Below are 27971 nucleotides of genomic sequence, written 5' to 3'. Positions count from 1 at the left end.
CTGCTTTCAGACCGCATAACTGGCTTTGACCCTGTATTTGGAAACGTTTCCAAAAACGGGTCTGCCAGATAAAACCCCTTTCACACCGCAGCACTTAAACGGTATATTACCGTTTAAGTGCCGATTTTTTGACACTGGCAGACCCGTTTTTGGAAACTTTCCAAATACAGGGTCAAAGCCAGTGCAGCCTTCAGCCCTCCCCTCCGTGCAGCTCCCCCCCCCCTCTCGCGTGTCGACCGAGAGCATGTCGACGCCCCCCGCGCATGTCGACGCCCCCCGCGCATGTCGACGCCCCCCGCGCGTGTCGACGCCCCCCCCCACCCCGCGTGTCGGCGCCCCCCCCCCCGTGTCGACTTACCCCGTGCCGGTACCTCCGTTGTGGACTGCAGCTCAGTATGCTCGGAAAGCACTTATGAAAAAAGTGTCTTCCAGAAAATGGCTGCCCCATAGGAAACCCTGTTTAAAAAAACTGTCTTCCGTATGGGGGGCAGCCATTTTCTGAAAGACACTTTTTTCATAAGTGCTTTCCGAGCATACTGAGCTGCAGTCCACAACGGAGGTACCGGCACGGGGTAAGTCGACACGGGGGGGGCGCCGACACGCGCGGGGGGGTCGACACGCGGGGGGGCCCGTCGACACGCGCGGGGGGCGTCGACACGCGCGCGGGGGGTGTCGACACGCGCGGGGGGGGGGCTCCAGTGCTGTGAATACTTAATGAGCGCTCATTAAGTATTCACTGTGCTGAATTTAGGACCCAGCTCATTGGCTGGGTCCTAAATACCGTTTCTGAGCCGATTTTTGCGCTAAAATACCGGTTCAGAAACGGGTAGGACCCTGCATTTTAACCGGTTAGAAAAAACGGCATTTTCTAACCGGTTAAGTGGGACTGGACCTTTCAGACCGCACACATTACCGTTTTAAAACGGTAAAAAAACGGCAATTTACCGTTTTAAAAGTGCGGTCTGAAAGGGGCAATAGTAACAAATTATAACCTGTATTCTATGTTGGAAATATAAAAAGGCACTAATGAAAATTTACCCGAATATAGAAAATTAGTTATTTTGTTTTATTTCTGAATTTTATTATTGTACATGAACGTGTACACCGGCTAGTACAATTGATATTAATGTATAAATGGTTTTCTTAAAACCTTTAAAAAAGCTGTTTGACTTGTTTTGAAGAAATTTACAAAGGACTGAGGGGTAGATTTATTAAGCTCGGTAAAGTGATTAGTGTCTTGTTTTTATCACCAGCCAATCAGCTCCTACCTATCATTTTTCAAACCAAGCCTGTAACTTCACAGTTAGGAGCTGATTGGCTGGTGATAAAAACCAGACAGTTTATAACTTCACTAAGCTTAATAAATCTACCCCTGAGTATCCCTAACAGCCGGTGAAAAGTTAGGGCATGGCTTTGTGGGGAAGGGGTGTGGCTACATAATCGTACCAATTCACATTACACTACACACCATAATGCCCAATATATATTTTACCACACACTGCAATTCCCAATACATATTATACCACACATCGTCATGCCTATTCTATATTATGCTACATAGGTGCCACTTACCTACATTGCTATGGCAGCCTCCTGCTCTCCCTCCCGCATGGCACATTTGCCAGCCGCCTCCCCCCCCCCCCCCCCCCCAGCATGGCACATATGTCAGCCTCCCCCTGAATGGCACATACCTTACGCCAGCTGCCTCCTCATCCCAGACATTATAAGTCCTGCACAGTGAGCCTCAGTGACCACCACAGTGCATAATAAGGAGCACAGCATTCAGATAAACATAACACACATACTACATACATGTTACACAGGTCTGTCTTCTGCGTGTGTCTCATATACATGGTACATATATGAGGAACACATACATACTACATATATGAAGAACACAAAAGCCAGACCTGGGCTGGGGAGGAGGCTTCTACCACCCCAAGCTTGGCCAGCCTGGAGCAGGCCTCCAGGGAGTGGGGCCTATTCTTCATAAGTAGCTCCGCTGTGTACACGGGGCTGAGGCCAGCCAAGGAGAGCGCAGGGCAGCTGCAGGGCTGCAGTGTGCAGGAAGAGCACTCCCTGCCCCACTATCACCATTTGCACATCTGAGGGGGCACAGCAGGAGGAGGAGGGACCCCAGCTTGGCTCCTAGGCAGATGCTCTGCTGCGTCTGGCACCCGGATGGCCACACAGTGATTGGCTCCCAAGCGGCCACTGCACAATGATTCGGACCCGGGGGCCACTGCAGTGATTGGCTCACAGCTGCAGCACAGTGCGTCCTCGAGACCCCCTCAGTTTGAAAAACTGAGTCCCTGGTGACAAATTTAGATTAAAACACGCGCTATAGTGCATTTTTGCGAACCTGAACAGCTGCATTTTGGATAGGGGACAGATAAGTGCAAAGTCAGATTGTGTTATGTTATAAGTACCTACTTTCCATTTCGCCGTAGAGCACTTCAGTTTTGTCATTTTCCTGCTTCTGTTTCTGTAGCCTCTCCAGCTCATCTCGCAGTTGCTCATTATCCACTAACGCTTTCTGTTTCTGTTTGCGCTGCTCCTCCACTTCTGCTTCTAAAGTGTTAATCTGACCTTTTAGCTGCATGATGTACTTCTGGGCCTGTTACAGTCAGGATGAGCACAATATAAATACATGCAGCAAACACTTTCCCTACATGTCATATAACAGATACAGAAAAAACAACTTGATGGCAGATAAGAACCATTTGGCCCCTCTAATCTTTCTGAAATGTTGGCAACATTGACAATTGATTGGCATCAATAGCTCACAACATAATAAAAAAAACAACAACACACCACCACAATAAAAATGGGTATAGCTCTAAAGGCGTACACACAATGTGTATGAGAAATAGCAGTCAAAAAAACTTAAAATACACTGTACATACATTTATAATTTATTTATGTATTTATTTATTATCAGTTTCTTATATAGCGCTTCACAGAGTATAGTTGAACATTCACATCAGTCCCTGCCCCAGTGGAGTTTACAATCTATATTCCTTACCACACATATACACGCACACAGTCTAGGGTTCATTTTTGTTGGGAGCCAATTAGCCTACCAGTATATTTTGGATTGTGGGAGGAAACCGGAGTACCCGGAGGAAACCCACGCAAGTATGGGGAGAATATACAAACTCCACACAGTTAGAGCCATGGTGGGAATTGAACCCCTGACCTCAGTGCTGTGAGGCAGTCATACATTAAGGAATGTTTAGTGCAACTCCCTAATTTAATAAAATGTATATAAAAGTGTTACGCTGCTTTGACCAACTAGGTAAAGACAAAAAACTGCATGCCTGCAGCCATGTAGATGATGTTCTAAGCGAGAAATATAAAGAAACTTATTTTTCCTGGTTATTTTGACGAAAATAAATTGCATTCGGGATCAACTAAAGAAGCAGGTTGGGAGTTTTCAACTTCAAATTTGGTGTAAATACTAAATAGATACTAGATGACCTAGAGATGATCCTCTAACTCTGTGTCCAAAATTCAATCACAAAAAAATAAAAATAAATGGATAATACATCTCTATTGTGTAAATTTGAATTGTCCCAAAGAGTTTGGGTTATTTCCTTCAATATTTTTTTTGTGCATGATACAAATTGTGTATTCTAAACCAGCAGAAATCAAAGGTTTCACAATCTCAGTCATGCTCAGAAGATTGCGTACTTTTTTCGACAATCGTTGGGTCGATATGGGTCAATGTCGACAGGGTCTAGGTCGACATGGGGTTTTTCACAGTTTTTTGAGCCGACGGGGTATTTCATGTCCTACCATTGACTAGGGCATGGTGGGAGAATAAAATAGTCCGAAGCATCGCAAGCGAATAGAGCGTTGCAATGGGATGTGCTTCATTGGAAACTGTGTCCATGTTGACTGTCAATATTCGGGTCAATAAACAGTGAAAAAACCCATGTCGACCTTTACCCACATTTCAACCTTAACCCATGTCTACCTAATGCTTGTCGACCAACTTGCTGTTTACCAAATGATCCCGACCCTGCTAAAGTAGCATGCGTTTTGTACTAGATGCTAAGTGCTGCACATACTTTTTGTGCTTTGCAACGTGTGGGAGCGCACATCGCCTTGCAAAGCAGCCTTGCTCCATGTGTGGGCACCATTAGGTGGTACATAATACATAATGAAAAAAAAAACAAGGTTATTAAAGGTCAGCTAAGACAATGTTCTTACCTCTAATTTTATTTTCTCTAATTCTGAACGCAGCATCTCAATTTCTTTTTTCAGGTTTTCTATTTGAAGATCCCTTGAAACAATATAAATGACAAGATAATTATACGGTGTTACAGGAATGTCCAGAGAACCAATAATAAATCCATAGGTAGAATAAGAAACGCAGAAGAGGTTAATGAATAGAATCTCTACCTGTCATCAATCATAAGACCATTTGGAGGACCAAAGGTTTGTTGAAAGATGTCCTCTACGACCTAAAAAAAAATTACAACAGATAATCTGGTATATTTGCAACCAAATAAAATAATATATTAAATTATGCATGTCCATAGAAGTAAGAAAGCACTAAAATAAAAAGATTTAAAAAAAATAAAAAAAAAAAATCACAAAAAACTTACGACCAATTACACACAGCCAACTATATTCTTCTATTGCAGTCCATTAAAATGGATATGGCCAAATGGACTTCCCTGTATTCCTTGGCTCTGTATTTTAAAGCTGCACTATGGTCATTTGATTTGACCTGTGGCAAAGTTGTGCGGCAGGGTGAATAACCTTGCAATTGTAGAGCCTGTCAAGCCACATCTTCTGCTAATGGAGATCTATACCTTCCTATCTCTGAACATTATTGGCAAGCAACGCAGCTGAGCCACATTTGATACAGGCAGTAAGAAATTGGCAGATATTGAAAGTGCTCTGGTTGGAGGCCAATGTATGGGGTGTCCATCATGGCTCCCCTCAAACCTGGAGAAGGGGGGGGGGGGGGCATATGGTTTTGTTATAGCCAACCTGTTTGGGAGAGACTGAACATACGTTTAGATTTGGTGCCTTGCCAGTCTCCAGTGACATCTCCAATTCTGTCTGGGTTGTATGAGCCTTTACATGTGCGCTTACGCTACAGTGGGCATCACAATATTTGCAGCAGCATTGCCCCTTAGATTACTGTGGAACACTATGTGGAATTACGGGATGCAGGCTAAGTCCCAATTTCAGTATTTGCAGACTTCTAGGGATGTCCTCTTGATTTTACCTTTATGTTGGCAATTCCACCCACTGAGTATAAAGAACCATTTAAACAGGCATGGGAGTGGTCAGATATTAGTCAGCAGATAGCTAAAACCTTTATTAAAACCTTAAGACAATTCTTAAAGACAATTTTCTATTATAATTTTACTATACTATACGTTAGTATTTGGTCACCGAGAACGTGCACCCATCAACATTGAACTTCTGTTCGAGACCCTGTGCACACAAAGGCACTTATTTTTATATATTGTGGGACTGCACCTCCCTATATGTATATTGGGACGTCGTCTTATCTTTGGTGAATGGATGTTCTTTTATTTTTTTACATACAGTACTTACAACACTTGGGATACTTTCCTGCTTGGTATCCCCATTCCCCCCAACATGTTTCCCTCCCTATTGTCTTCTTTTTATTTATTCCTTAACCCCTTCCGACATTTGACGTACATTTACATCATGGTCGGGATGTACTTCCCGACGCATGGCATAAATGTACGTCATGACTTTAAAGTGTCACCGCGTCTATAGACGCGGTGACAGAGGGACGATGGCTGCTGTCCCTGACAGCAGACCTCTTCCCTCGTGGCCCAGGGGGGGCAGCGATGCCCCCCCCCCATCGGCGATCGCTGTGATTGGCTGTTCAAATATGAACAGCCAATTGCAGCGTTTTCTGTGTACCGGCGAATAACGACGCTCGGTAACACAGGGATCGGTGGTGATTGGTGCTGTTAAGTACAGCACCAATCACCACCAGGTGTAAAGGGGTCACTGGTGGTCACCCCACCTCACCCCACCTGCCCCCAAGGCTGTGATTGGTCCGTCGGACCGACGGACCAATCACAGCCATTACACCTCACAGAAAATAACGGAGACAGCCCTGCAGCCGCCATTCCGGTCAGGAACAGCGTGCAGAGCGGTCTCCGTGCCCATCTGTCCACTTATACTGACCTGATCAGCGTTGGTGGCATCCGTGCTGCCAGCTGCTGGTGCTTCCTGGTTGTTGGTGCTTCCTGCTTGGTGTGCTGCTGCAGCGTCATTGTGTCATAGAATATAATATTGTGTAATACAATTTTGTCTCTGCTGCCCCCTGCTGCCCCCCTTTTGTGCTGATCAGTATAAATTAACTGATCAGCAACTTTTTTGGGGTGCAGGTTTTTTTTTTTATATATATACCCCGTCAGGTTGCACCAAAAGTTGTGTGCCTGCTGCCCCTCACTGCTAATCAGTGTTGCATCACTGATCAGCATTTTTTTTTTTTTTTTTTGAGGGTGCTGTGTTTTTTTACACCCACAGTGATTTTGTGGGTGTCCTGTGGCCGCTGAGCGCTGATCAGTGACGTACATCACTGATCAGCATTTTTGGCACAGGATTGATCTAATTTTTTTTTTTTTTTTTGGATCAAATTCCTGTTGCCTTTGACTGATCAGCAGTTTTTTTTAATTTTATTTTTTTTTGGAGGGTGTTGTGGGGTCTTTTTTTTTTATTTTTTTTACACCCACGGTGATTTTGTGGGTGTCCTGTGGCCGCTGAGCGCTGATCAGTGACGGACGTTACTGACCAACATCTGTGCTCAATTTTTGGCGCAGGAGCTTTTTTTTTCTTTGCACTTACACGTGTTAAAGCACTACATACCCCCCGTGTTGAAATAAAGTTTGTACCCCCCCTACACTATACACGTGTTGAAACACTACACTTACACAAACACAAAAATAATAAAAATGTCCCAATCATCCCAAAGACTGTTTTCAGCGGAGGAGGCATATGCCCTTATTGCCTCTGACACTGACACAGCCAGTGAAGTAAGCGATGAATTTGCATTCGTCTTAAGCTCCTCTTCCTCCTCTAGTGATGAGGGACCCCCTCAAAGACGCCCCCGTAGAGCAGCTGAGACCCCCCCCCCCCCCCCCAAATGATTGATCCCGTATGGACCCCACCACCAGACAATTTTGAGCCCCAGGTTCCTGAGTTTTTGGCCAACCCAGGAATCCAATTTGATACTACAGGCCTCAAAGAAATTGACTTTTTCAAAGTCTTTTTCTCTGATGATTTTATAAATTTAATGGTGGACCAAAGTAATTTATATGCCCAGCAGTTTATTGCCCAAAACCCCACGTCATCATTTGCTAGGTGGACCCCTGTAGATGCAGTAGAGATGATGACGTTTTGGGGTCTGGTGTTACATATGGGCATAGTTAAAAAGCCAGAAATTAGGCAATATTGGAGTACAGATGTTCTGTACAGCACCCCACTTCATCGTATGGCCATGACCCGGACTCGTTTTGAGACGATCCTTAAATTTTTGCATTACAACGATAATGCACAGTGCCCACCCAGAGATGATCCCACCTTTGACCGGCTATTCAAAGTCAGGCCGGTCATTGATCATTTCAGCGCCAAATTTGCTGAGATGTACATCCCCGAGAAATTCATTTGTGTAGACGAGTCACTTATACATTTTAAAGGAAGGGTTAAATTCCGCCAGTACCTTCCCAATAAGAGGGCAAGGTATGGCATAAAAATGTATAAGCTGTGCGAAAGTACCTCAGGGTACACCCAAAGGTTTAGGGTATATGAAGGGAAGGACACAAGAATTGAACCGCCAGAATGCCCCCCCTCCCTCGTAGGTGTTAGTGGAAAGATTGTCTGGGATTTAGTGCACCCCTTCCTGGATAAGGGTTATCACCTCTATGTGGATAACTTTTACACCAGCATCCCCCTGTTTAAGGCCCTTGGTTCAAGAGGTACAGCAGCTTGCGGTACTGTGCGCAAGAACCAAAGAGGCCTCCCAAAAACACACGTTGCCCAATTACTGAGAAAGGGTGAAAGCAGGGCACAATCCACCGAAAATATGTTGTTGGTCAAATATAAGGACAAGAGGGATGTCCTTATACTGACAACAATTCACGGAGACAGTACCACCTCCGTCCCTGTACGAGGTACCAGTACCCACACCTCAAAACCTATTTGTATCCTAGATTACAATAGGTACATGGGCGGAGTGGATCTTTCAGATCAGGTACTGAAGCCGTACAGTGCCCTGCGGAAAACAAAAATATGGTATAAGAAGCTGGCCGTGTATATCATCCAGATTTATGCACTTTCAAGAGGAAGTCATAAAGGGCCTAATATTTGGGAACCAGCAGGCAGAGAGCCCCAGTACTTCTAGTACTGGCCCCAGTACTTCTAGTACTGGCCCCCGTATTGTATCAGGGCAGCATTTTCCTAACGAAATCCCCTCCACTGGAAAAAAAGGGCAGGACACAAAAAAGGTGCAAAGTTTGCTATAAAAAGGGAATAAGAAAGCAAACTATTTTCCACTGTGAAACTTGCCCCGACAAACCCGGCCTATGTATGAAGGAGTGTTTTAAAATATACCACACATCTATGGATTCTTAGGTTCATCATTTCACCGTGCTTCGGGGGTCTTGCTAATGCGACATAGCACCCACCATTCATTCCACCAGAATCTGTGCTGCAAAATCCAAATATCACTCCTTCCCTTCGGAGTCCTGCCATGCACCCAAATGGTATTTTTTGGTCACATATGAGGCATTGCCGTACTCGGGAGAAATTGCGGCACAGATTTTGGGGTGCTTTGTCTCCTTCATTCCTTGTGAAAATGAAAAATTTTGAGCCAGAACTGCATTTTTGTGTAAAAAAAAAAAAATGTAATTTTTCATTTTCACAGCCCAGTTGTACCAAAATTGGTGAAACCCCTCGGGGTTTGAAATGTACACTATACCCCTAGATGAATTCCCTGAGGGGTGTAGTTTGCAAAATGGGGTCACTTGTGGGGGGGTTCCACTGTATTGGTGCTTCGGGGGTCTTGCTAATGCGACATAGCACCCACCATTCATTCCACCAGAATCTGTGCTGCAAAATCCAAATATCACTCCTTCCCTTCGGAGTCCTGCCATGCACCCAAATGGTATTTTTTTGTCACATATGAGGCATTGCCGTACTCGGGAGAAATTGCGGCACAGATTTTGGGGTGCTTTGTCTCCTTCATTCCTTGTGAAAATGAAAAATTTTGAGCCAGAACTGCATTTTTGTGTAAAAAAAAAAATGTAATTTTTCATTTTCACAGCCCAGTTGTACCAAAATTGGTGAAACCCCTGGGGGTTTGAAATGTACACTATACCCCTAGATGAATTCACTGAGGGGTGTAGTTTGCAAAATGGGGTCACTTGTGGGGGAGGTTCCTAACTTTTAGCACCTTATGGTGCCTAGAAACCTACATGGTGCCTAAAAAATAATCTCATAAAAAGGAGGCTCCAAAATCAAGTAGGTGCTCCTTCTATTATGAAGCCTGTGGTTTGGTCAACGTGCACACTAGGGCCACATATAGGATATTTATGAAAACAAAAGAATTGGGGGAATCAATTTTTAGTCACATTTCTCTAGTAAAATCTACTGTGTTCATTAGAAAAATGTATTAAAATTGAAAATCTGCTAAAAAACTGAAATTTTGAAATTTCACCTACAATTTGTTTTAATTCCTGTGAAACACCTAAAGGGTTAACAAACTTCCAAAATGCTGTTTTGAATACTGTGAGGGGTGCAGTTTTTGAAATGGCATCATTTATGGGGGTGTCTCACATACAAGTCCCTCAAAGTCACATCAGAACTGAACTGGTCCCTAAAAAAATCAGTGTTTGAAATTTTCTTGAAAATTTGAGAATTTGCTATTCATATTTTAAGCCTCCTAGTGTCCAAAAAAATTAAAAGGAGGTTGAAATAATGATGGCAACATAAAGTAGACATATGGTCTTTGTTAGTTATTAACTATTTTGAGTGGTATGATTATTTGTCTCACAAGCAGTCAATTTTTTTACGACATTTTGGTATTTTTCACAAAAAAAAACAGACTGTATCGACCAAAATTTACCACTAACTTAAAGTACAATGTGTCACGAGAAAACAATCTCAAAATCATTGGGATAAGTAAAAGCAATAAAAAGTTATCCCCACATAAAGTGATACATGTCAGATTTGAAAAAAAGGGCTCTGTCAGGAAGGCAAAAACAGGCTGCGGCGATAAGGGGTTAATGATCTTACAAGAAAAAAGTCATACACAAACTGTAGCTAAACATTGATAAGTCAGACGACCCATTTTAATTCTAACGGATATGCACAAGACTGATTAATGTGAAGCATTTTATATACTCCATTAAGTGCCAAGTGAATTTGTCAAAATTGGTGTGAAAATTGCTAAGAAAACATTTTTATTCCTCATAATGACCTGTAAGGTTTACCTTTTATAGGAAATATATATTTTCCTTTTTACAGAACATTTTTTATTTGAATTTATATAATGGTGTGTACACACTGTCAGATGTGCCTTCAGATACTATCCACGATCCGATCAGATCGGATCGTGGATAGTATCTGAAGGCACATCCGATTTGCCTACAAGTCTGACTATATAGTCAGATGTGCACTATATAGTCAAGGCAGACAAGACTTTCTGCCTTGCGATACGTGAAAGCGCATCGGAACCGGATCTGAAGGGTTAAAACCCTTGCGATCTGCATCCGATTCCGATCCGATGTTGACTATCGTCAACATCGGAAGGCAAAAAGTACCGTGTGTACACACCATAACAAATGTGAGCGACGATGGCATTTTGCATCTCTTACAGAGATGTTGCAACTCCTATTTTACGCGGATATTTTTCCGCATTTCTCAGAGATGTTGGCACGCAAAGGGTTAAGTGTGTTTTTGGGAGAATATACAGCACCATGCCATTATTCCATGCATCTGAAAACAGGTTGAACAACGCCATCACATTTATCATGAAGGACCACATGCCATTCTAAACAGAATTCAGGCAAACCATTTCCAACCTATAATTGAGTTATTACCTATCAATCACCATCAAAAATCAGAGGCGTTGTCTGGTGAGAAGCTGCTTCTTGGAGATTCCGAACAGGACATGGGGGTAGATGTATGAAGCAGTGATAAAGTGCCTGGTACTTTATCACCGGCCAATCAACTCCTGACTGTTAAATTACAGGCTGGGACTAAAAAGGGACATCTAGGTGCTGATTGGCCGGTGGTACCAAACACTTTATCACTTCTCCCTTATCACTGCTTCATACATCTATGCCAAAGTGAGGCACTGCCATCCACTAAGGCATGAACGGAGAATAGAATGGTGTGGCAAGCGCAGCAAGGCACCGTACCAAAGCATAGCCAGCGCAGCGAGCCATGATAGAGGGCGCAGTACACATTGACTGTGTCCATGTCAACATTTGAAACACAAAAATGTGAAAAACTCATGTCTACCATTTACCTGTTGACCTTGCCATTGTCATGCTTGTGTCGACCTTTGAACAATGACAAACTTAGTCGTGTCAACATATTTTAGGTGTCGACCTTCAGTAGTCGACCCAACGCATGTTGTTTAGGATTGACGGTAGTCAGTCATCGCCACACAAATAGAGATTTGAAATGTAGAAGTGCTAATGGAAAAAGCAAGCTCAGTGCTGGAACTGTCTCCTATTTGCTTCTCTGCTATTGTTTATAATTGTGACTACTCAATGACAATATAACAAAAGCCATTGCTTCTATGCCTCTTGGTCAGGACCATCAACTATTATTGCACTTTAATAAAATAGTCAGCAATGCCAGCATGGCTCTGGAACAATATAAAGGAATTATCTCAACTGACATGACAAACAATGGTCTAATTACGTCAAAATTCATTATTGGTTTACCATACAGGTTGCATTTAGTCAAAATACTCTCTAGCTAAAAAGCATAAATACGATATAATAAAATTAATCACATACACAAGATTACCATGTAATAATAGGTCTAGCTTTGAAGACATTATTTAAATACAGTCACAATTTCTTATAGCTGCAGATTAGAACATGACCAAACCCACAAAACACACAGGCTGCATTTACCTGCTGCTCCACAGGCTGAATGTTGCTAATCTCAACCAGAGATTCAGGCGGCTGCTCTTCCTCCTCTGGAGTTTCATTGGCCATGACAACTACTGGCTTCACATGTTCCTCTATTGCAGACGCTCTCAGGAAGTTGGGTGGATTCTATGAACAATAATACAATTTATATACTTGAAACATTATCAGATTTGTAGTAATATATTGCTTGTGTACTCCACCACATAAACTGATTACTGTACCATAGAAGAGATGCATTTTAAAAAATAAAATAAAAAACGTTGGATAAAATCACATAGCAGGTAGAGAAAGGTCAAATACCCTAAGTATTATAAATAGTCTGTATAAGTCTAAAATAACTGACATTAACTATTAAGCTAAATTTTGGTGGATATTTAGCCACTGCTACCAAGACAATCTAGGAGGTAGATTTTTGCACCACCTCAGGGAGGAAGCAGAACCTGATAAACCCCAGTATAATGAAGTTGCTGCCGTTGGTGCAATCGAATGATGGGCACCTAAGAAAAACAGGTTAATTGCCTCTATACGTTCTATGCCAGGGGTTCCCAAACTTTGTGGAATCACAGCACTCCAGAAAGATTTTCATTTCACCCTAGACCAAAAGTTTCTCATTAAGAAAGTCAGAAAAAAAAATATCAATGTTAATAAAATTGTGTTTATAGCTCATCCTTAGGGTCAGTTATGTGGTAAATATCAGGATTTACCTCCGTTTGTCCAACATTGGCTATTGCTTTGGCCATAAACAACTTAAATTTGATCACGATCCACCAATCCAGGGCACCCCTGCAAGTCCCCGAAGGCACCCCAGGGTGTCACGACACACAGTTTGGGAAGCACTGTTCTATGCTTTAAATATTCTGTATTAGCCAGAATGGTTTAAGTGAAGCAAAATAAACGCTAGAGCAGGGGTTCCCAGCTACAGTCCTCAAGGCACAATTTCATCCCAGATTTTGAAGGCTATCGATACTTAGGCGCATAGGTGACTATTACTATCTAAGTAATTTTGAAGCTGTGCGGAAGTAAAACCAACGATGTTGGAAACAGTGTCCTAGGGCATCAAATAAATTTCACACTTTGAGATGCCCTATCCTCACTAAAATTCTCACTATGACCAAAGAAAAAAAGTATGATAGCATGTTTCACTGTAATAGAATGTTTTAAATAATTATAAATACATTTTCCTATAACTTTACTGCAATCTTGTTTAAACCATTGAAACAAAAGCAATTATAATAATACAGCAAACTTACATCAGGAAGGCGTGGTATCTGAATAAGCCTTTTGAAGTATAGCATGTCAGAAGCTCGTTTGAAAAAATTCTTGAGGCTGGGGAGGAAACACAATGGAAATAGAAAGTATGTTTTACACTGACTGTTGAGCAAAAGCCCTCCCTGTATTACATATTGATCTATGCATAAAATGGAGGGGGGTTGACGCCAAAACCCTTCACTGCTAGAGGATCACTGAATTCCCACGTTTTGGATATCTATAAAATACTGAATACATATTGAAAGTATTAGAATGGAGAATGGTTCAGACTTATGATGTGGCCTGCTTTTCCTGTTTAATTGAAAAAAATTCTAGATATAGGTGAAAAAAAAAAAAAAGGAAAACTATGTAGATAATTAGGAAAAGGCAAATACTACCCATAGAGGCATTGGTAAATTCTAATTGTCTTTCTGACTAGCAGATAAAACCCTTACACAAATCTATACCATAAATTGCCCAAAATGGTGGCTGTGACATACAGCATGTCACCTAATATACTGAGAAACAGCCACCGTACACAATAGTTATGTACGTATAAGGGAAGGTCTGTTTATTTTGTGAGGAACATTACTCAACACTTATAGGGGGGGGGGGGGATTTACTAAGATGGTGGTCTATTTCACATGCTATGTTGCTATGGACAACCAATCAGTTACTATCTATTATCTTCTAGAAGGTGCTAAATAAATAAAAACAAATAGATTCTTATTGGATGCCCATAGCAACATCAAATGTGGAAAAAGAACTCCTATCTTAGTAAATATTGCTCAACGTGTGCATGCCTAATACTAGCAGCAAACTACCCAGGGGCATATGCAGTATACGCAGTATATAGTTAGGAAGAATGTCATAGTCACCTGTGGAACTGCTCATGAAACCGGTCTCTGTGTCCTTGTAATGTATCTGCAGGCAGGCCTAGAACACAAAGCAGAACACAATGTCATTGTTGCTGCCCAAAGGCAGAACAGAAGCCATTTAAACAGTTTGCTCTTCCTCCTTCATTCATATGGATTATTTTTAGAGCATATTTGCTACCAATATGATTTTGTGCACCTGATAAACCATAATAGGACTGAACCGGTTGGTAAATAGACATTAGAGATTCAGCAGGAAAACATCACATTATACAATGGGGACATATGGGATATGAGCAATGCTTATAACCTTACACAACAGGGCACTGCATAGCATTAAGTATTATCAATTGCATACAATTTATTGGTCTTGCTGGGCTTTTCACATTATAAAGAGAGGAACTGTGGTTCCAAGATATAAAATATAGGTCTTTAACACAGGGTTTGCCAAAATATTGTAAGAGTCAAGAATACCTTTTAAAAAAGGAGCAATTAGAAAATATACATCCCATACTGAGAAGTGCAAAACAAGCATATACAAAATCTTAGCAAGTTTGTGAACAGGAACACAAGAGCAATGCATGTTGCAGCAGACTGTTACTACACTTACATGAATGTAGTTTAAACATCAACTTGACGGTGTAGTGATAAAGGTGACTGCAGTCCTGAATCACCTGAATGAGAGGGGCCAGCTTACACTGTCCTGCTGACATCTGGGACACCGCAATGGCACTGTTCAGCTGTCTAGAAACTAATCAATAGAACCAGTGTTACTACATATAGTGTATACAACCCCTATACATGCATGTGGAGAAAAAACCTCCATTTACCCCATCAGCACCTGAAAGGTCACTAATTACAGTATGCAGAATTTGCCTTTGGCATTCCTTTGTACTATTTCTGCAGTAAAACATTGGTCAAAACACAACATAAGGGGAAAAAAACAAAATATTAGGGGAGATGCAACAAGCTTCAATTAACGATAAAGTGGAGAGTGATAAACTACCAGCCAATCTACTCCTAAATGTCATTTCACAAACCCAGCTTGTGACATGGCAGTTAGAAGCTGATTGGCTGGCTTCTAGAGGCGGTGCACACCTGGACATCACCCAAGGGGTTAATTAACAATAGTTTCACAGGGCCCAACAGCAGTGAGTATACCTCAAAAATTTCTGTGATGGCAGACTGACAAGGATTCAGACAAGGACAAGCAATTCAAGTAATTCCTTGGCTTCTGTTTCATAGGGTTTTTTTTTGTGCAAAATCTATTGATATGTTTGACAGGTACATGCAATAATCACAGCAACACTGTTACTTTTGATAGCTTAACTGTTTTACATTTCATAACTGTTAAAGCATGCTGCATATTACATATATATCCTTGGGTTAGAGCAACCTATTTGAAATACAGGCTTCTCACTTTCTAACCACAAGCATATCCCTTATCATGTGGCTCTTTGGTGGTTAATCGTAGACCCAGATTATGGTAACGGAGGTGTGGGGTGCGTTTCCCATGGATTGGTGGGGCTGGGTGGCTCTAGTGTGGCACACCATTACATTATTTTAACACTTAGCACATACTAAATTCTTCACGAACACTATTTCTTTAATATTGTAATTACATTTAATTATTTTTGTTTCACTTTCTGTATATAGCTTCAGCTTCCAAACACGAATATTAATTAACAGTATAGTTTTTACACTGGTGTACTGCCCTTGGCTTTCTGGCTTATGCTGATTTTTTGGGTTGCTGCACCCTACACCTAGGTATAGTGCTAGGGACCCCAAATACACAGAGAAGCCTTGACTACAGCTTGGTGGCTTATTCAGACATTTGCGCATATGTATGTAACCAAGATATCCGGATTCTGTTACTGGTATCATTCAGGGTGCTGGAGGAAACAAAGTGCGTTTTTCTTACTCAGAATTACCCCACCCCTGCGAGCACCTGAGTGATATCACTAAACTAATTGAGCATCTGCCAGTATATGTACATTGCTTAAGAATCATTGCGAAAGGTCCTCCTGACCTGACTGTCAATTAGAGGGAAAATAAATCTCAGCAAAATAAATACAAAAATACAGTAGAAACAAAAAGAAATTAACTGAATTAGTAACAGTTGTATTAAATTTCAAAACTGACTTAAGGTGTGTACACACAATGCAATATTATATAACAACAACAACAACAACAACATCATATAGTCAAAATATATAGCTAGTTAGCTTAAATCGCACCATGTTGAGGCTGCATCCGATCCAGATGCGCGGCCACAGAATTGAAAGTACCAGCAGAGTCTATTTTTTCTCTCTCGTAACGAGGGCCATGCAGCATGGCCCAAGCTCCACCTCCCTCCCTGTCAGCCGATGCTTGCCCCCGATATCAAAATAGATATCGGCGGCCACCAACTGTAGCATGTGTACACACAGAGTCCATCCAATAAGTTGAACACGGCAAAGCTGTGGTCAATACAATCACATACACCAGCAGTCATACCCTTTGTTTGCAGATACTTTACTTACCAGCCTCAGCAAGTTTCAGTTCACAGTCCATATAATCAAACAATTCCACAGTTAGCTGGAACCTAAGAAGATAGGAATCGATCAGTGATGTAAAAGAGTTTACTCTAGAATTTTTTTTAGGACAGGGCGCTGCTGCCCCCCCCCCCCCCCTCCCCAATCATCGAGCAGCACTCCCCCCGTATCACGGAGAAAGCATTTCCCCTCCCACACCCACTCTGCATTTCTGAGCAGGCATTTTCCACCAATAACTTTCGGCAGGATGAGGGTGGGGATGGCGGCGGTAGTGGGGCATCTGGAAGAGCTGACATGCCACTCTCAGTAGAGGTAAGCGGTGTGTCAGCGCGGTGGAGGGCGGGATGCAGCTGGAACAGCCACTCTCATCAGAGGAGGTTAGTGGCCTGTCAGCACGGCAGGGGGCGGTTTGTGGCTGGAAGAGCTTACACGCTGCTCTGAGTTTAGCAGCGTGTCAGCTTTTCCAGCTACCTCCCGCCCCCCGCCACACTGACAGGCTGCTGACCTGTCAGCACTGACAGGCCATCCCAACCCTTCCTCCGCTCACAGCCTAATAGCAGCAGGACAAGGGCGCACTATAAGGTTTCTAAAAGGGTGCAGGGCATTGCAATGAATCAAAAAAAAAAAAAAAAAATCGGACAGGCCGCAGTGCAGCGCCCTGCAAAATAAGCTTAGCGGGAACAAATTCATATTGTTTAGTGTGTAGGCAGGCTGATCACAAATCACAATTTTGCATATAGTATGATATTAATTAAGGAAAGCAGTCACTGCTATTGTACAAGGTAAACTTCTTTTGCATTAAAATCCTCTGTCTGGCATTCAAAAAATTGTGGAGTACAGCAAGAGGTCACAAAAAATTGAATGAACCAAATGACATGGAAATTGTTAAAATGACAGTTTATACATTTGGTGACTGATCTGACTGAAAAATGGGCAGCCATCACAGAATAATGGAAAGATTGGTACACGTGTCTTACTTAACAGCAACTCCACCTTTAGAAGACCTTAAAATATACTGTACACAACATTAAGGCTGGATGAGTATAGTTACAGACGGATGATGGTAACATACGTTGTATTTACATCTGTGCCAGCTGCTTTTTCAAGAATGTCATCGGTTACTTCCAGGTTTGGTGGAAATTCAGGATGCTTTAAAATAAAAACATTCTTTTAGAGCAAATTATTTTACTTACAGTAGTCAGTCAAAAAAATGTAGCTATGCAAATTTCAAGCTCTGCATACCATTAAGTATTGAAGAAACAACATATGGCCCCATATGTGAAATGGCTATCAAGGAGCATTTGAGCAACACCAGCATGAACAACATATACCAACTGGATTTTAAACTTTTATTGGGCTTTCTGATCACCAATACTAAGGGGGATATCCGATTAGCTGCGATAACTCAACATGCGATCATGGGCGAAGTCCTGTATTTGAACGTACTAACATCATCTCTCAACCTCCTTTTCTCCAGTGAAAACATACTGAGCCTGGTTAACCTATCTATGTATTCTAGTTGTTCAAGACCTTTTACTACAGTAGCTTAGTCGCCCTTCTCTGTACCTGTTTCAATTAATTGATGTCCTTTTTAAAACGTGCGGTGTCCAGAATTGAACACAATATTCCAAGTGTGGTCTCGCCTAGTGCCTCTTTACAAGGCATATCACATTGACATCCCTTCAATCCCTACCCCTTTTAAACGTATGTCAGTGTCCTGTTTTCTTTTGCTGCTGCACTTGAACAGTGTGCACTATTACCCAATTTTTCATCTATGATGACCCCAAGTCCTTCTCTACAGCAGAATACCCTATAATAAATCCATTTAGCCTATAAGTAGCTTGTTCCCATAATGAATAACTTTACCTTTATCAACGTTAAACTGCATTTTCCACCTTTCCGCCAACCTTTTCAGTTTAAATAATTCACTTTGTACTGTATCCACATCCTCTCCCAAGTTAATTTCCTTACTGAATTTCATGTCGTCCCCAAACATTGAAATTTTACTCACTATGTCACTACCTATATCATTAATGAATATATTAAAACAAGGTGGGTCCCAATATCGAACCTTGTAGAAATCCACTTTGGACCTTACCTCAGCTGTTATGTATGCCATTCACCACCATTCTCTGTCCCAGATTGTGCAACCAGTTTTTAATCCAATTACAAACCTTTTATGAGGCACAGTGTCAAAAGCTTTAGCAAAATCAAGAATAATATGAAAGACATCCAGCTCCCTACTGACTTCCTCATAGCTGCTAATTAAATTAGTCTGACATGATCTATTTTTGATGAACCCATACTGAGCCTTACTTATCACTTTCTCTTGGATATTTTTGGATACTATTTCTTAAGGCCCCCACACACTACAACGATTTTATGTCCGATTTCTGACCGATCGATCGGCCGATTTTTACAGATAATCGACAATAACTGGCTGATTATCAATATAAATCGACTGATATATTGGACAATTGGTCGGTCATCGGCCCAAAAAAATGTTCTAGTGTGTGGGGGCCTTTATTATCCCTTCTAATATTTTCCCCACAATGGATGTAAGAATGAACTGTCTATACATTTCAGGGTTAGTTGCTACCTTTCTTCCATATTGGTACTACCTTAGCTATGCGCCAGTCCCTTGGTATCATCTTGGAGTTTATGGATTCCTCGAATATCAGATATAATTGTAGTGCTATGACAGAACTCAATTCTTTTAGTATCCTAGGTTGTATTTCGTCCGGGCCAGGAGATTTGTTACGATTCAGGTTCTATAATCTATTTTTGAGTATTTCGTCACTCAAACATACAGTTTGGAAGCAATCAAGAGCCGAGCTTTTAATCTGTGTGAGATCCTCTACAGAATCTTCTAAATACTGGAGCAAAAAATTAATGGAATAATTCTGCTTTCTCTTTTCCTTCTATTACCAGGGTACCTTGCTTATTTTTTAGGGTACTTATGTAATATCTGGGCTCCCGTTTTTCTTATGACACCGCGTCCCCTCGTGGGGTTCGCTGCGCTCGCCACGCTTCGGGCACGGTGGCTCGCTGCGCTCGCCACACTATATAAAATCAACTCCCAGCGTAATTGGATAGTAGGGGTATGAAAAAATGGGGTGCATTTAACATGGGAGCCCAGATAATACATAAGTACCTTTTTTAGTGGGTCAATATTCTCCTTCCTGAACAGTTTCACCGTTCATATAACTTTTTCAACTTATCCTCTTTGAAAATGGCGAAAACAATTGCCTGTGATGTGTTAACCAGCGAAAGTGCAGGTGACCATGGGGAGATCAGCCTGTACCCCAAAAAAGGCTAAACACCACAGGGTAACAGTAGAGGATATAATAATATTTTGGGGACATAAAATGTGGGTACTTGTTTCCTAGCACGGCGCCCAATTTCAGTACGTACGGTACCGTAGTGAAATCGCATCACATGTCACGTTATAGTGGCGTGCAATGCGATTTCAGTACCGCTCCCATTCCCGCTCCCTGTCAGATCCTCACAGGAGTAGAAGCATCCCTCAGAGCTGCTGGTGAAGTGTCGCAAGTTTCGGAAATGGCTGCATCTATGAATATGTTCAGCTTTCCTCAGATGGAGGAGGAGGAGGCGATCAACCTTCAATCTTCCAGCAGCTTGATCTCCTTCCGCTGACGCAGAATTGGGCTAATGGGCTTCAGGGTGGCCTGGATAGTGGTGGAGATGCAAAATAATGGCATAGCTGCTTAAAATAGTAAGCACCTATGACATGTCATAGCATGGGTGCTTCTACAATGAAATATCGAATCGCATCGGATCACATCCACTGTATGGTGCCATGCGATTCGATATTTCATTGTATAAGTACTCCTGTGTACTAAATATGCACATCGGATCATATCTCACAGCATGGGTGCTTATACAATGAAATATCGCATCGGATCGCACCCTGTCTAGGGTGCCGTCTGATTCCAATGCGATATTTCATTTTATAAGCATTCCTGTGCACTTAATAGGGACATCACATCGCTCGGCACCATAGACTCTGTGCGATCCGATGCAATTTCACTACAGAGAATAGCCCAGTACTGGGCGCCGTTCTAGGAAGCACTTTCAAAAAAACCTTCCAAAAACAACCAAGTACTCCCACCCACCTGCAAGCCTAACAACATTTGTCCCACTCATAAAAGCACCCCAATAATCCTGTCCCATGGCTGAGGGAGAATGACAGAGGGATAGGTTTGCGTGGAAGAAGACATGTCTCAGCACTCTGGCCATGTAGCCCCAACCAAGCTGACTGAATCACTTCTCAGGATCCATGGACAATAAAATTGCAAAGACCTTTGTTGTGGATATATGGTAATTAAGGCCCAGGGTCTTAAGCTGTGTACACATGGTGCAATATATTGCTCAGCAATATATTGCTCAGTGACCCGTTTTCATCAGTGACCAGACATGGTTGCAGATGAAAAGGAACCTCTGCCAGGGGAGCCGCAGGGGGAAATAGCTTGTCGCAGGAGCATACTCCTGCGACCATTAGGGGCTGAACATGGGAGCGAGCACCCGGCGATTTATCGCCCACAGCACATACAAACCTTTGGTAATATCGTCGCCCTCTGGTAATATCGCCCTGTGTGTACACAGCTTTAGATTTATTGTCCAGTCTCCCAGAACAAACCCAAACTGATCACTGTGTACAATCGATGGTAGAAGAGCTTTTAATCTATTAGCAAGAGGTCAACATTAAAAAAATGGAAATAGGCCAGGGACATAGGGAAAGGTCCTAGAATGTATTTTTTTTTAAACGAAATTTGATTACAAAGAAATACAAAATATCCCACCAACTAATATTAGATTACAAAAAATACAATATCCCACCCAATAAACAACTTATTTTTACCTTTGAGTGGAAGCTTATCTTATTGAGCAACAGTTTTGTATAAATAGTCACAAGCTGTCCGTATCGATCATGCATATGTCCCTAGTGGAAAAAGGTTAAAAACATACATGTTATAGAACAAATCTTACCAAACCATTAATTCTAAATGGCAAAAAAATATCAACACAAAAGGAATAAAATGTTACAATAAGAATTTTAAACACATGTATTAAAACAAGGTTTTTAGAATGCCCGATGGTTTTAAACCTTCAATATATCCAGAGGTGTAGAAAAGAACATATAAACGATCTCTATTTTTTTTTTTTTAACTCTACAATTAGAATAAATTGTTAATATCATTAATGTCCATCTTTTCTACACCTCTGGATATATTGAAGGTTTAAAACCATCGGGCATTCTATTAAGGATTGCCTTCTTTTTCAAATTTCCAAGGTGATACAATTATTTAGGAATTATTGCTTATGTGATTAAAACAAATGTTTTTCTTTAGAAGTGTCTAAAAGGACATAATTGATGTAAGCACGATCAGGCACCGTATTGAGTGTTGTCTGTTTTTATTACTTTATTTTATTGTTCAAGGTGATAGAATTGATTTGGTAGGTGTTAACCATAAAATGTATCAATGACAGACACCTGTACAATGCATATGTAAGAGAGGTCAGCCTTCGCTAGATGGTGTAGACTAGATGTGATTTCCCCCTTTTAGTATTAACCATCTGATCCAACCATGACTGAATAGTGATAAGGTGTACCTCTGGATGTTCTATTCCAGTAGATGTTAGTCCAACCTTCATTTAAATGTGTTCAATCTGTCTGCAAGCACCACCTTCTCTGGGATAAACAGACTACAAATCACAGTATGACTTTCTAACCAAGGGGGTTATTCAGACCTGATTGGATGGCATGCAATTGATGGTGCATGCTTACATATCATAGCATGCGATAAAACCCTGCAGATATGCAAGTGGGTATGAGTCACAGGGCCAACATGCATTAGGTCGACCACTGAAGGTTGACATACATCAAGGTCCACACCTCTGAAGGTCGACATGTGGTTAGGTTAACATGGTCATTAGGTCGACACAAGCAAGGTCAACATTGGGTTTTTCTCTTTTTTGTCTACACAGACACCGTAACACTGCACCGCGTGCGCTCACCATGTTTCACCATGTTTCGGGCACACTATTTCATTCTTCCACCACACCCTAGTGCAGGCATGTCCAAACTATGGCCCTCCAGCTGTTGTGAAACTACAAGTTCCATCATGCCTTAACACAGTTTTGTTATTATTGAATGCTGAAACTATGACAAGGCATGCTGGGATATGTAGTTTTACTACATCTGGAGGACCACAGTTTAGACATGCCTGCCCTAGTGGATGGTAAGGCATGAAATTCTGCCTGTCGGCACATCGGCTCACAAAGGTGATAAAGCCCATGTCGACCTTCAGGTGTGTCAACCTTGATGCATGCCAAGGACGGGGACGAATCGGCCTACAGACAAGAAGTGGACTGATTGGCCTGGTGGTGCAACAGCAACCATCTAGATCTCAACCCAATAAAAACCGTTGAGGTGGTAGTGGACTTTAGGAAGAAGGCTGTTGGTGTTGCTCCGTTAACAATTGCTGACAGTGTGGTGTCGCTAGTGGACTCCTTCAAGTTCCTAGGAACCACAATCTCCCAGGGGGCACAACACTGATACTATTGTTTGAAAAGCGCAGCAGAGGCTATTCTTCCTTAGGCAACTGAGAAAGTTCGACATCCCACAGAAGCTTCTGCTCCTCCTCTACTCTGCAATTGTGGAGTCTGGACTGCGCTCCTCAATACTGGTCTAGTACAGCTCTGCCAACGAGAGAGACAAATACAGACTCCAAAAGGTAGTCAGAACTGTGGAGAAGATAATTGGGACAGACCTTCCCTCGATCCAGGATCTGTACCTGTCCAGAGCAAAACAGGGGACAGCGAAGATAGTCAAGGACCAACTACATCCTGGCCATAGCTTGTTTAACCTGCTGCCATCAGGCAGACACTACAGGGCTGTTCCCACCAGTTCCACCAGAAGCCTAAAAAGTTTATTCCTCAAGTGGTTCACCTGTTGACACGTGAACTCATGAACACCTCACTGTCTAGTCACGCCATAACCCTTTGCACATAATCTAACACGGTGTTCCCTTGGAATAAATTCCTATATGACTGTACATGTTCCCCCACCTGGTTATATTGTTTATACTGTATGTGGTTTACTTGTTACCCACCTGGCTGCTGCACAGCAAACCGAAAACAAATTCCTAGTATACGCAAGTATACCTGGCCAATAAAGCTGATTCTGATGTCGACCCAATGCATGTTAAACTTCCTCTTGTTGACCTACCATGCAAGTTGATTGATATGCAGCTGCCAATTGGGGGCTGGGAACCAGCCATTTAATGGGAGCGTCTGGAGGAAAAAGCAGGCGGGCCTAGGCATTTTCAGGGAAGTCCCCTAAAGTCTGCTTTGGCCCCAAACAGCCTGCTGAATTTGCAGCTGCCAAGTCCTAGGCGACTGCGTGCGCACATGAAAAATAATTTGCAGGTGATTTATTTTTTTAATTTATTTTGAGGGGCCTCAATATTTTCCCAGCCTTGCAAAGGGTAGGTTGTTAGTCTGGCGGGGCTACGGCTATCTGATCGCAGGGCTCTGCTTTTTGGTAGCCCTGCAATCAGGGCTGTATAATCCCCCATGTGACAGCAATAACAAAATGACTCACAGCTATTGCTGAAACTTACCCACAATTCTCCAAGCTCTTTAATATTGCTACGGTATCGTTTACAATCTGCCAGCACCTAAATAAGAAATATTAGAAGACGACATTTGGTCAAAAAATATATTCATACTAGATAATGGTTTAGTGAAACCGTATGATTAAAAACAAGGGGCATGATGACTGTATTAAGAGACCGGAACTGCTTACGTTTTGATGTCCATCTCGAAGAACTTTATGGACGACGTGGCAGAACTTCCAGCTAAGAATAGAGCTGCTAGGTAGAGGCAGGCCAATAGCATAGGACCAGAATGTAAATGCACCTTTCTCATGGTGAGTGCCCAATATAATGCCTATGTGGAGTTGTTAAGAAGAACAAGCACATACAAAATAAAAAGCCCATTATATACTGTATACAGGCACTAAAGCATTAGTCTTCGTTTCACTTTTGCAAGATACTTGAGCAATTCCACATTCCCACAGAAGGGAGTGTAAAGAACGTCAGCAACCTGCTTTTCACAGCAATATGTAACCAATCAGCTCTTACAACGCACACCTAAAGTATGTAAAGAAAACTCAAAGCAGGATAAATGTACTGTCAAAAAGAAACAAAAGATATAAAACTGTTCTACAAGATTTTGAAAGTGCTTGAGCTAATCATCTCCTTTTTTAGAGATTACTTTGTATAATGGATTTGTAAAGGTAACACACATTTCGTTATAACAGGATAACAGCGACTAACCAAATACACAACAGATCAGTTCACTGACACAGATCATGTAGTCAGAGCAGTCAAACTGTTCTATGTTTTCACCAGATGCAGATGACCCCAGACCGTAATTCTAAATAAGCCGATCTTTGGAATCCATGTTAGTTGTAGGTTGCATGTATGTTATGTGTTACATGCGCTGAATCATATAGGAAACATCAGACGTGGTCAGCATTTCCATCATTGTGCATAGTTTGAAAAGGATACGGCGGGCGTGTTTCTCTTTCACTGGAGCTTCCTGTGCATTGATAGCCTTGCTGATACTGATGGCCTAGAAAGGGGTCAAAAAAACAAAAACAGGTTAACACTTCATCATAAACACTGCTCAAATATCATTTATAGACACTGGTCAGCACACATAGCAAGATACACAGCAAACACGTTTCAATGAGCCAAGTAGAATAAAATCATCTAAATAAAAATAAAGCATTTATTTGAAAGGAGCATTTCTAGCCTATCGATTTGATCATCATAATTTTGATACCATAGGTCAGTGCAAGGCAGGCCTTCCATGCCCTCCATTATATGGAACCACAATTGTTAATACCGAGAAATATATAATAGGGGAGTACACATTAAGTACATTACACACTATTCTATAGGAAAGCGTTCAATAATATTCTTATAAATGTTCATAAAACCGGCACATATTAACTTTTTTACATCAATTAATTCAGAATCACTTGTGAATGCTGCGTAAGATATGTAAGATATATATATATATATATATATATATATTTGTTTTATTGGACATAGAAGATGTACATACTGCATCACAATCCGCACAGTGTCACACAGCATACATATTTATTTAATTACATTTATTTATTGTGTATAACCTAACAGCTCAGCTCTAAAAATTGAGATGGCGGATTAACTGGTTTGCAAAAGATCCATTTTGGTTGCGCTTATTTTATTAGAAAAGCGATGTAGTCCTGGTCCCCCTTTATAGAATGCTTTGTGGTGCCAAACATAGTATTTATTAAATGTGTTTTTTTGGAAGGGGGTGTGGCCACACTTCCTGGGTTGCAGGTAAGACCTGCGTGGCTTCAATGGAGGTGCAGGAAGAGTAGTCACATACATAGGCCCAGCCATAGGAGGGTGCTGACGAGATGGGGAGTGGGCCCTCTGTGTTAAGTGCTCTGAACCCACCAAAGGCTTAATGCAGCACTGCATGTAAACAGACTATAGCAAGTTTTTTTTTTGCAAATTTAGAGGGATGGGTCTGCTCCTTAATATTTCATGTGATCCTGTTATTTAATTATAAAACAAACATATTAGATTTGTGCATGTATGTATTATAATTATCATGAATTTTAGATACTTCTTTCCTTTAAGGAAGAGGAAAGGTGGATTATTATAATTGGCGTGTAAGCACAGGAGCAGGTGTGGTACAACTGTAGATGACAAAACATGACATGGAGAGTTACAGGAAATGTAAAGTCTCCCAGGTGGCATTAAAGTAAGCAGCTACAGCTACAGAATGCTGGCACGCCTTCCCAATTAGCAAGCACCCGTGATCCAGGAAGTGTACACATAGGAAGCACACACAGTTAGATCATTTTTTATTCTCAAAGTAATCAGCCGCCCTATTTGAAAATAGGATCACTCCAGTCGCCTTCTAGATAATACACTTTCAAACGCAGTGGACTTCTATTGTTAAGTATTTACTGCATATTATTAGTAAAGCGTTCATGTGTTCTCTGGTAAATGTACAAACATAACAAGAACTATTGCCCCGTACACACGGGGTGGCTGAGCAGCTGTGCAGCACAGATCACTCAGCACACATCGCTGCACCACAGGGAACACTGGCGATCACTAGATATACACTTCATTCACAGGATCACACATTGCTGTCGCTGGGGGCCATACACATGGATCGATCTATGCTTAAATTCTAAACGATCTAGATAGGTGTATTGGGACCTAAAACAAGTAGTGATTTAGTAGCATTTTCTAAGCAATCTCATTAGGTCGCTTAGAAAATGCCCCTATATCACTATGTGTTGGGGCCACAGCGATGTTCGGCACCGTGCGTCGCTATTGCCCGGCGAATAATATCCAGCATGCTGAATAGATCTATAATCGTTGAGGTCCAGGCCAGTGTTCTCAGTAGGGATGTAATTAAATGTCATCTTTTTAGATTTTCCCTAAGATAAAGCTTGATACCACTTTTTTGTATAGCTCCAAGAACAAACTCATCAGAAAAAAAAAAAAATAGTTAAATATACAATTGTAAACTATTGACCTAACTTGCAAAATCATGAAAGAACACGTAAACCAAACACTAGCTGTAGACATTAAGGAACTATAATAGAAGTCACTGTTGCCTTCTCTGGAAAATTTAAGATTACAATGGTCCAATCATACGTTATCAGTGGGCCAAAATATAGAGCATCAATGTTTAGCCAGTGTTAAGAATTATTATTATTATTTTTTCAAATATGATATTGTGGTACAGGTTTTAAATAGATGTCCTTAACCTAACAGACAGACATATTCAAATTTCAAACAGCCCTTATGAAAGGGCGATTTTTAAAAACCGAAGAGATTTTAGCTTCATAGTCAAAATCGGTTAGGTTAGTAAATATCACGTTAGACAAATCGCCCTATGGGCGAGAGTGATGCGTGGCCCCACTTAAGTGCATATTGCTTTCCATGCAAGGAAATTTTGACTAGATCGCTGTTGGTCTAGTCTAGTTTAAAAGTACAATATTCCTATGCAGATGGGAAAACAGGTCTTCCATT

General features: G+C 41.5%; 1 protein-coding gene across 1 annotated transcript in view; it reads right to left on the bottom strand.

Moving 5' to 3' along the window:
- HIP1R (huntingtin interacting protein 1 related) overlaps positions 1-27971 on the bottom strand; it is a 104299-nt gene that overhangs the window by 36470 nt on the left and 39858 nt on the right. Inside the window, exons 2-14 of the mRNA XM_083151064.1 lie at positions 25428-25491; positions 24662-24804; positions 24477-24533; positions 21713-21793; positions 17903-17979; positions 16819-16880; positions 14907-15047; positions 14300-14357; positions 13424-13499; positions 12156-12299; positions 4408-4469; positions 4216-4288; positions 2434-2617 (exon numbers count right to left, since the gene is read on the bottom strand). Of these exons, the coding sequence (XP_083007190.1) occupies positions 2434-2617; positions 4216-4288; positions 4408-4469; positions 12156-12299; positions 13424-13499; positions 14300-14357; positions 14907-15047; positions 16819-16880; positions 17903-17979; positions 21713-21793; positions 24477-24533; positions 24662-24804; positions 25428-25491 (1222 nt within the window). The remainder of the gene's footprint in view (positions 1-2433; positions 2618-4215; positions 4289-4407; positions 4470-12155; positions 12300-13423; positions 13500-14299; positions 14358-14906; positions 15048-16818; positions 16881-17902; positions 17980-21712; positions 21794-24476; positions 24534-24661; positions 24805-25427; positions 25492-27971) is intronic.

The sequence above is a fragment of the Crinia signifera genome, chromosome 1, assembly GCF_055691185.1.
Source record: "Crinia signifera chromosome 1, ASM5569118v1, whole genome shotgun sequence".
NCBI classification, from domain to species: Eukaryota; Metazoa; Chordata; class Amphibia; order Anura; family Myobatrachidae; genus Crinia; species Crinia signifera.
This window is presented reverse-complemented; position numbering and strand designations above follow the sequence as displayed.